We start from the raw sequence: 11542 nt of genomic DNA on the forward strand, positions 1-11542 counted from the left end.
GGGAATTTTGGCTATTACAACTTGCCGTAGTTTTGAAGCAATGCATGATGGGAATCCGGGTGTTGTGTGTCAGTGTATTAACGTGCCTGCTGGAATAAACACACTCTGAGAAATAGCTCCGTGCCTGCCTACTTTATGGGTTATAGATAAACCTATGGATAACGGAAACATGTATAATAGTCTCCTTTTCAGGTGAGAGAGGACGCTAAAGGCAGTGCCTTTAAGGCACGCCCCCAATATAGTTGTCCGGCTGGAAATCGGGAGATTTTCGGGAGAGGCACTGAAATTCGGGAGTCTCCCGGAAAATTCGGGAGGGTTGGCAAGTATGAGCTAAAGTACTAGTGTAATATTACCGGTCTTGGTGGGGACGAGCACCTTGCATCGTTTACAGACCACATTGGTCTGACTACAGTCAGTTTTAAAACATTTTTAAAACTGCCATTCTGTTATGCTTTTCCTGTTTTTATCTCTCTGCAGCATTAATTTTTACTTTCTCTTCTTACTCCATGCAAAGAATAAACCGGGAGACAACAAGATGGCGTAACCAAAATGATAGTTGATACTGTTACCTGACTAGCTGTTAGCGTGTCACTCAAACTGATCAGTGATCACTTCCTGCGTTGCTCGGTTACCAGAGAGCGAGTGCCTTTGTTCATGCAACCAACCTTGCTTCGCAGATTCTGTTTTCTCCTGACAAAGAAGAAAATAAATTATCAAACATTTTTAATTGATATCGATTACGTGTCTATCACGATATATATTTATATTGTTTTTTTCCCCAGCCGTAACCAGTATTCATGCCCAAAAAGGAACAGGAAGTCAAAATGAACCCCAAATACCGGATTAATAGATCTACACAAAATTCCGTAGAATAATGTCATAGTACATGAACAAGTACAAGTCTCAAGAAAACTAACTGGAAGTCAGGCACTATGAACAGACACATCTAAGAAGTTGAACCCCCACAACAGCAGTTTTTTTATTTTTTTTATTTGATTTGATATATTTTTATTTCAAATATGCAAAAAAACAAGAGCAAGCCTGATCCAATACGGTGTATAGCCTTAACAGCCATTTAAGCAAAATTAAAACAATGGAGAATAAAAACGAAAAAAATAAACAAAATGAGCAAAGGACTTTTTTTTTTTTTTTTTTTTTACATATTTGAAAAGGAGTGAGAAGAAGTTTACACTTATTTAATCCCACCTCTTTTCTTTAAACCATAAATTACTCTGAGTTAGAACTACCTGTTGTACAAACTTAATGAACTTGTATATACATAAATTATAAATATATACATACATATGCACACTACACACATACATAGCCACACCATTACCACTAGCGATCATGGATATGGCATCATGCCACAGCAGCAGCACCACTGCCTCAATGGGCAGCCCCACACTCTTCTGTAACACAAACAACCCAATATCAAAGCTCTTCTTCATCTCTGTACCTCTGGAATACCATGTGCCTATACTTGTTTTTAATTTCTTTAACTCCACATTCAAACCATTCCATAGTTTCACTCCACAAATTGAAATACAAAAACTTTTAATGGTCGTTCTATAACTAAGCATTTTGAAATTAAAATTCCCCCTTAAATTGTAACCCCCCATCTCGTGTGCTGAACAATTTTTGAATGCTTCCTGGGAGTTTATTGATTTTGGCTTTATAAATTATTTGTGCAGTTTGATACAAAATAATATAATTGCATTTCAATATTTTTGACTGTAAGAATAGTGAATGAGTATGGTCCAGATATCCAACCTTGTTGATGATACGTACAGCTCTTTTCTGAAGTATAGTTATTGAGTTTAATTAGTTTTTGTAATTATTCCGCCAGACTTCCACACAGTAGGTTAAATATGGTAAGATTAATGAACAGTAGAGAATGTGGAGTGATTTGTGATCCAGAACCTGCTTTGCTTTATTTATTACTGAGAGGCTTCTTGATAGCTTAGTTTGTACATGTTTTATATGTGATTTCCAGTAAATTTGATAGTCAATTGTAACTCTAAGGAATTTTATTTCAAAAACCCTTTCAGTATCCACCCCATCTATTTGTATCTGCACCCATGTTTCACTTGTCCTATTTCTAAACAGCATTAACTTAGTCTTAGTCAGGTTTAATGACAATTTATTATAATCAAACCAAGTTTTTAGTTTACTCATTTATTCCATAATGACCTCCTGCAATTGATTTAAGTCATCCCCTGAACAAAAACTATCAGTGTCATCAGCAAATAACACTAATTTCAATAAGCTAGACACTTTACATATATCATTGATATACAGGAATTAACAGTTTTGGCCCCAACACTGACCCCTGCGGGACACCACAAGCAATGTCCAAACATGATGAACAGCAATCCCCCAACTTCACAAACTGTTGTCTTTTATTTAAGTAACTTTTAAGCCAGTCTAGTACAACTCCCCTGATTCCATACTTTTCCGATTTATTGATTAATACATCATGGTTAATTGTGTCAAATGCTTTTTTTAGATCAATAAATATTCCCATTGCATATTGTTTCTTGTCTATGGCCTTTGTGATTTACTCTATTGTTTCAATTATTGCCATTGATGTAGATCTGTTTTATCTAAATTCATATTGACAGTCAAAGAGTAATTTATGCTTTTCTATAAATGCATCTAACTTGTTATTAATAGTTTTTCTAATATTGTTGAGAATTGTGGAAGTAAAGAAACGGGTCTATAGTTTGTGAAGTGGTGTTTGCTCCCAGTTTTAAACAGCGGTATAACTTGAGCTATTTTCATTTCATTTGGAAATGCGCCTGTTTGAAATGACAAATTACAGATATATGTTAATGGTTTTGATATCCCTGTAATGACCTTTTGCACCAATGCCATACTAATGTCATTGGAGTCAGTGGACATTTTGTTCTTACATTTGTTTACAATATCCAAAACTTTTTCTTCACCCCCTGCATTTAAAAACATAGAATTTGGATTTCTCTCCAACAATCCCTCCATATGTTTACCTGTTGTCCCTGGACCTGGGATTTTTCTGGAAGTTCAGGTCCAATACTTACAAAGAATTTGTTGAAGGCATTAGCCACATCGTCAGTATTATCATTTTATTTACCATCATTCATGAAATACTTTGGATAGTTATTTGAAGAGGTACTGTTTCTTATAATACTGTTTAATAAATTCCATATTCCTTAGATATTGTTTTTATTATCATCTAGTTTTTCAAATTTGACATTTACACGAACACATGTCTAAAAAAACATGGAAGTTGGCTGTTTGGATTCAAAGTAACATATATAAGAGCTCAATTCAGAGGACATTAAGGGGTTAACTGTACATTAACTGTGCTAAGAGCCATATAAACGCGCTCTAAAGAGCGTGCGCAAACTAAAATAGTGTGTGCTATTAGCAGGGGGTGTTGAGAGTGATCAACAAAGACTGCATGTACAATTGATAACTGGTGCAGGCTGCCCTATTTAAATGAGGATTTTGCATGTACAATGCGGCTTTCACTACGGAGACACTCATTTACTGCACATTTATGTTATCATGCTCCTACTTGTGGTGATTTATGTTTTCAAACATGCAGCATGTGTCGCTTTTTATGGGCATTATAGAAGCAGTCCAGTGCATCTACAAAGAAACCCACTTTTTTAAGCGCGCTCATTGAAAATGCTGGCACTAACTGCGGCGTGACTTGATAAGTTCCAAACGAAATAAAATGCATATTGCAATATATATATATATATATATATATATATATATATATATATATATATACATACCGGTATTACTAAAGTACTGTAGTATTACCGATCTTGGTGGGGACGAGCACCTTGCATCATTTACAGACCACATTGGTCTGACTACAGTCCGTTTGAAAACATTTTTAACAACTGCCATACTGTCAAGGTGACTTTTCCTGTTTTTATCTCTCTGCAGCACTCATTTTTACTTTCTCTTCTCACTCCATGCAAAGAATCAACCGGGATATATATATATACATATATATATATATATATATATATATATATATATATATATATATATATATATATATATATATATGCAAAACATATTATGAGTTAATTAATTCACTTCATAAGCTGCACATATATAAGTGAATTAATTAACTCATTATGTTTTGCATATATATATATATATATATATATATAAGTGAATTAATTAACTCATTATGTTTTGCATATATATATATATATATATATATATATATATATATATACATGCAAAACATATGAGTTAATTAATTCACTTATATATATGTGCAGCTTATGAAGTGAATTAATATATATATATATATATATATATATATATATATATATATATATATGCAAAACATATGTGTATATATATATATATATATATATATATATATATATGCAAAACGTTGCCTCGAAGAACACTATTAAAGCTCACAAGAGCTGCAGATAACGCAGGGATTGACTGTGATTTTTCTCAAGCGTTTTTCCTGCTGTGTGTAAAAGTGTCAGGAGGTTTCCAGTCAGCAGCTGCTCCAACTTGGTCAAGTCATAAAAGGAGTGCCGAGCTGTGTACTGCGGCGTGTGAAGGCGTTGGAGATGCTGAAAGACGTGGAGACTCTGAGGAGCGTCTCAGAGAGGATGAGGAGGGCTCAGAGGAAGGCTATGTTGCAGGGGGTTAGTATCGGAACGAGTATTATTTACTACTATTACTACTACTAAAATAAATTGATAAATACATACAGTTGATAAAATAAATTGAAATAAAATATTTTAAAATTAATGTAAAGAAAAAAGTATTGTAATTATTACTTTACTAATAAATAATTACTCAAAATAAAAAATAGTATTAACTATTAGTATATGCTACTATTATTACTACTAAAATAATTACATTTAATAAAATTAAATAGTTTAGTTAAAATAAATGTACAAAAACTATGGAACTGTTGGAAAGTTACTACTTCATTATAAATAAAGAAATTAAAAAAAAGTTTTAAAAAAAAGTATTTGAACTGTTTGAAAGTTATGTATTTAATTAATTGATATTATTGAAGATTAATTAAATAAATGAATAGTATTAGAACTATTATCTATTGCCATTAAAATAAACAATATTGGAACTAGTATTACTGCTTTTACTAAATAAATACATTCAATAAAGTTAGTTAAATAAAAAAAAAATTAAAAAAATGAATGCAAAAATGTCTTGAAACAATTGGAAAACTATACCACTGCTACTAAAACAAACAAATAACTTAACAATAATACAAAATCAACTATTATTTACTACTACTATTCCTACTACTACTAAAATAAATAAATACATCTAATAAAATCAACTAAAAAAATAGCGTAAAAAAGTAACAATTAAAACAATTAAAAAAGTATTATTGTTATCATTTAATGAAAAAATTACTATTACTACTACTACTAAAAACATTTAAGAAATAAATAAATAGTAACGGAACTATTATTTACTACTACTACGACTACCACTAATAAATGAATAAGTTAACAAATAAATGTTATAAAATAAAATAAATACATTAAAAAAAAAGTATTGAAACTATTGGAAAATTATTACTTCAGTATTAATAATTAATACATTATAACCCCTGATAAAATAAAATATATATTGTTAAAAAAAAAATCAAAACTATTTCAGTCCACTCCGTGTTGTGGTGTTTGATATAATGGCTCTCATTCCTTTAAACTGATTTAAAAGCTGCTGAAGAAGATGAGCGCTTTGGAGCTGGTGGGCCGACTGCCTGGTTCTTTGCTGCGCAGTTTGTCTGTGAAAACTCTGCAGGAAGCAGACATCACTTCCTCTCTACAATTAAAGGCGGAGAGTCTAAACCGCCCACAGGTCGCTACACACAAGTATTTTACTATCATGATGATTATTTCTAATGCTAAACATGCTTCATTTCCTTAGGCCGCTTTTCTGGCTGCAAAGCTTTTCAAGAGGCGTAAGTCGCACTTTTGGTAAGAATACAACAAATTATTTTTCACTGGAGAACAATAGCTTATCATTGGCACATTTTTAGGGGATTTATGATTATTGGGTATTTTTCTGACTTATAATTGTTGGATGATCATGGTAAAGTTTATGCATTTTGGCGTGAGCTTGCACGCTGTTTTGGATGCCTCTGTTTACGTGGTGTTGTACGTTGTGACGTCACAGCGAGGTGGACATACTTATTTAGACATTAAGTCAAGCTTTAAGCTCCTCTACCTATGAGGAAACTAAAAAAGTAGAATAAAATATTTTCATGTAATCGTGCATGTGCATTATTACAACACTGACATGCGACATGCTGTGACTTGAGTTGTGCTAAAAGCAGCTATTTTTAATACACGATCCATCTAGGGATGGGAATTTTTCGGTTTCAATTCCGCTTTTGATTCTGTTTAACGATTTGGTTCCTTATAACAGTTCTCTTTTCGATTCTTATTTGGAAAGAAACTGAGAAGAAAAGGTGAATAAGCATACATTTCGTTTAATTTAGAGGTAACATGACCTTACAAAGCCTACAGTGGGGTCTCAAGAGTCACATACATAGCATAGAAGAAAAAAAGTAACTTACTTATATTTGTAAATAAATATAAGAAATTAATATTCTTCAGTAGAATTTATCCATCCATCCATCGGTTTTCATTTAATCATGTGCAAATTACACAAGAATGTAACATTTAGTATCTATCATGTGATATTAACCTATTACATGCAAAGTGAGATATGTCAACCCTTTATTGATTATAATTCGATGATTATGGCTTACGGTTTATGAAAACTTTGAATTGAAAATCTCAGAAAATGCAAGGTTTCAGAAACTGTAAGCCATGATAATGATCAAAACATATTTCTCTTTGCATGTAATGAGTTAATATCACAGATTAGTTTCACATTTTAAGTTAATTGCTGACATGAATGGACTTTTACGCCATATTCTAATTTGAGTTTCACCTGTATAATATAATGACAGAGACAGGTTCCAGGAAAACATGCAACTTTTCTCTGACTACAATTGAACAACCTACCGAAAATGCAAACTTTTGACCACAAACTTAGTCGCTGCTCTGTGACATCCATCTACAGAACTTTAGCCCCAGAGCAAACATAAAATATATGTTTGACAAATAGAACTCCATATACGGTACACAAGATAGTGGAAATACCTTATAGCACATCACATAATGCGAACAGGTATAAATAAAATAGAACAATAAATTATAAATACAAATTAAACTGCTATGAATACAACTAAGGATGGACTTTGTCATACCAGCACACATTTACACACGAGAAGACACATATATCTTGAAAACAATGTCTAATAAGAGTTAATGACAAAAAGCAGTGCTTCTCAATTATTTTCTGTTACGCCCGCCTAGGAAGAAGAAAATATTTTGCGACCCCTCACTCTCCGCCGTGATTATAAATAGTATAATTTGTCTGTAAAATTGTTACAACTATAACTCTGCATCTTATTTTAAGCCTATTAAACATGAAAGATAACAACACAGCGTTTTTTCCTCATCTCCCACCGTGGTTACAGTGAAGCCAAGTGCTACGTACGCGTTACAGCAAAAACAAGCATGTTCTCCGAGGTCACACGCAACCCCCATAGCATCGCACCGCGCCCCCCAAGTGAGGCCGGCCCTACTATTTGAGAATGAGCTGCAGGCGTGAACTGGAGCTGCCTGCCTCAGATTCTGTCTCTCATCATGCTCATCTAACTGAGAAGGCATTCATTTCAATTTAACAAATAATAGCACTAACATGATAAAAGGTGTTTGTTAGTATCTGTTGTATTTAGATAACATGCTAGCGTTACTGCAGCTGATATTAGATAGGAGCGGGTAAAAATGAGACTTTCCCTTAAAATGATTGCGTGCTGTGTGTCCTAAAGTTCCAGCATTGTATGTCCTCCTCTTGATGAAATAGCAGCCGTATAATTATTACAAGTAGCACCGTTGCAAAATTTTCATGTAAAATGTTTGTGTTTGTTACGCCTGGGCATTGCCATTTTGCGATCTGCGTAATGACATCATCCCCACCTGAAAGAATCGATAATAGCAAGCGATTCCAAAGAATTGATACACACTGGGAACCGGTTCTGAACAAGAACCGGTTTTTGATTCCCATCCCTACTAATAGTGAAGCATTAGTAGTGCACACTAGTAGTTCTACATTGATAGTACACAACGATAGTGTTTTGCAATAATATTGCAAACTAATAATGTTTTTTAATAATAGTGCACACTAAAAATTGGCCATTAAAGTGCATACTAATAGTGTTTTCCAATAATAATGTTTTCAATGATAGTGCACACCGTTTTTTAATAACAGTGTTTTTTTAATAACAGTGCCGTTTTATCTAACAGAGCTGCTTTGCTAATTCACTTGTATGTCTTAAACCTTGACCTTACACATTAATAAATGTTTGCATATGTTTTGTATTTATGTGCCTATGAAGGTTCTCATTCATCCAGGTCGTTGTCAACTCAGGGCGTTTAATTGTTCGCAATTGGACTGCTTGGTTTGTCTTGGAAGACGTTTTGTATTTATGTCGCTGCAGGAGGACGTCCATCATTCAGGGTGTTACCTGTAAGATGTTTGACAAAATGGCTGACACAGACCTGCAAGACATGGCTCAGGCCATAGACGAGACACCATGGTGGCTCTCCAAGGCACAGGTATCAGCTGTGATATTACTACAGTATTGTGAGAGCACATGTATCAGCTGTCATACTATGCTAAAGCATCGCAGAGCACAGGTATACGCTGCAATACAATACTAGAGCATCGTAGAGAACACAGGTATCAGCTACGATACTATACTACTGTATCGTAGAGAACACAGGTATAAGCTTCAATACAATACTAGAGCATCGTAGAGAACACAGGTATCAGCTACGATACTATACTACTGTATCGTAGAGAACACAGGTATAAGCTTCAATACAATACTAGAGCATTGTAGGAGCACAGTTATCAGCTACAATACTAGAGTATCGTAGAGAGCACAGGTATCAGCTGTGATACTGTACTACAGTATTGTAGAGAGCACATGTATCAGCTGTCATACTATAGAGCATCGTAGAGAGCACAGTTATCAGCTGTGATACTATACAAGAGCATTGTATAGAGCACAGGTATCAGCTATGATACTATACTAGAGCATCGTAGAGAGCACAGGTATCAGCTACAATACTATACTAGAGCATCGTAGAGAGCACAGGTATCAGCTACGATACTAGAGCATCGTAGACAGCACAGATATCAGCTGCAATCAATCAATCAAAGTTTACTTATATAGCCCTTAATCACAAATGTCTCAAAGGGCTGCACAAGCCACAAAGACTTCCTCAGCTCTAATTCCACATCAGGGCAAGAAAAAACTGAACCCAATGGGAACAACAAGAAACCTTGGAAGGGACCACAGATGTGGGGACGGTCCCCTTGGATGACCGGTGCAATGGATGCCGAGTGGATACGGTTAATAACGTGAGAGTCCAGTCCATAGTGAGGCCACCAGTGGATCTCTTGTATGGAGACAAGTCAGCAGCACAGAGACATCACCGACTGATGCATAGAGCGATCCATCCCGGGTCCTGACTTGAACAGCTAGCGCCTTCTCCGTGGAAACTGATCTGTGGCCACCTGATAACCTCTCCATGCAGGAGAGTGGGGCAGACAGAAGAGAAACGGCAGATCAACTGGTCTAAAAAGGTGCCTATTTAAAGGCTAGGGTGGATAAATGAGTTTTTAGATAAACCTTAAATGCTTCTACTGAGGCAGCATCTCTAACTGTTACTGGTAGGGCATTCCAGAGTACTGGTGCCCGAAAAGAAAGAACACTATAACCTGCAGCCTTTTTTTGGGATCCGGAAATCACTAATAAGCCGGAGTTCTTAGAATGCAGATTACTGACCGGGACATATGGTACAATACAGTCAGCAAGATAAGATGGAGCTAAACTGTTCTGTATTTCAGATCAGATATCAAGTAAATAGCAGTATTGCTGATATTAATAGGTACAGTAAATTATGAGAATAACCGCTTCTATTAATGTGTACTGTATTCTCAGGGCATTCAATCAATCGAAACTGGACTATTTGGTTAATCTCAGACAAGATCTGACCAATCTAAGTCTATGAGCATGAACTGATGAAGTCTACTCGGACGAGAGGCGAAACGTCTTCTAAGACAAACCACAGTCCGGTTGTGATCGATTGAATGCCCTGAGATGCCGATGACCTAGTTGAATGAGAACATTCATACTGTATGTACTTTTAGATTGGATGTGCAGCCTGGAAATACTTTGCAGCTTTGAGGAAAGTACGAGCAGATTACTTCAAAAACATCACAGAGGAGCAGCTTAGTAAAATTCCAACAAGTCTGATGATCCACCTGCCGTAAGAACACAAAGCACACATCATTCTGCGGCTTTAAAGAGGAACGGCACTTTTTTGGAAGTTTGCATATTGTTCGGAATCATGAGAGACATGACGATGGATGTTATTTTTTTTTATGCATTCTAAATATTAAATAAATGCAATCAAAAGTCTGCTTGCAATGCTAAGTGTCTTTTCGTGTCGTTATCGCCATTTCTGGATCCTATATGGCTGTGAAAGTGTACCAACTTTTCGGAGTACGTACTTAGACACCTACTTTCCAGGTGAGAGGCATGATTTAAGATCTAAAATAAACTTACATGGCGCAAGGAAGCGAGGAATCACCTCGCTAGTTGATCATGTCGAAATGGTACACAAGATGTTATCCCAGCGCCGCTATAAATAGATTGTCTATGTTAACGCTTATAATAACAATATTATTAATTATTGGTTAATATTCAAGTCACAAAATGTAAATAGAGTATTGTTGACACTTATTTATTGGATGTTATGGGCGGAATAGAGGACCTCCCATTGACTCCACTGTAAGCGGACTTTTATTTATGTTTATTTAATATTTAGAATGCATTAAAAAAGGAGGTTAGTGCTGGTGCCTCACAATAAGAAGGTTCTGGGTTCGATCCCCAGGCTCAGGGTCTTTCTGTGTGGAGTGCCAGGCCTTCTACTAACAGTTTAGTCATGTTTGTGTTTTCCTGTGTTCAATGCTTTTTCCTGTCCAGTGTTCTTATTTTGGTCACTGCACCGCTGTCCGGAGTGCTGCCTCTCTCACCTGTCTCTGATTGGCACTCTAGACACACCTTTTACCTGTTGCCAATCAGGCTTATTTATAAGCCAACCTGCCCTGCATACAGGGCTGGATCATTCTAATTGTTAGTCAGCTTCCTGTGCACCTCCCTCTTGCCAATAAATGTACTTTTACCTGCAGGCTGTCTGCTATTTCTGCATCTTTGAGGTCAATGCTTACCAAACCATTGACAGAAATGATCCAGCCAGTGAGTGACCGCGCAGACATTTGTATGGCCCACCGGCTTGACAAGATTATGGCCCTGATGGCCACATTGAAGCGTACTCCAGCTTCTTCTCAAGCTCCCTCCCACCCAACCCTTAGGGGGAGGGGG

General features: G+C 35.7%; 1 protein-coding gene across 1 annotated transcript in view; it reads left to right on the forward strand.

Annotated features, from left to right (window-relative positions):
* otoa (otoancorin) overlaps positions 1 to 11542 on the forward strand; it is a 53188-nt gene that overhangs the window by 10038 nt on the left and 31608 nt on the right. Inside the window, exons 5-9 of the mRNA XM_061983508.1 lie at positions 4506 to 4676; positions 5728 to 5868; positions 5938 to 5987; positions 8585 to 8702; positions 10306 to 10424. Coding sequence (XP_061839492.1) covers positions 4506 to 4676; positions 5728 to 5868; positions 5938 to 5987; positions 8585 to 8702; positions 10306 to 10424 — 599 coding nt within the window. The remainder of the gene's footprint in view (positions 1 to 4505; positions 4677 to 5727; positions 5869 to 5937; positions 5988 to 8584; positions 8703 to 10305; positions 10425 to 11542) is intronic.

The sequence above is a fragment of the Nerophis lumbriciformis genome, linkage group LG21, assembly GCF_033978685.3.
Source record: "Nerophis lumbriciformis linkage group LG21, RoL_Nlum_v2.1, whole genome shotgun sequence".
In the NCBI taxonomy this organism is placed as follows: domain Eukaryota; kingdom Metazoa; phylum Chordata; class Actinopteri; order Syngnathiformes; family Syngnathidae; genus Nerophis; species Nerophis lumbriciformis.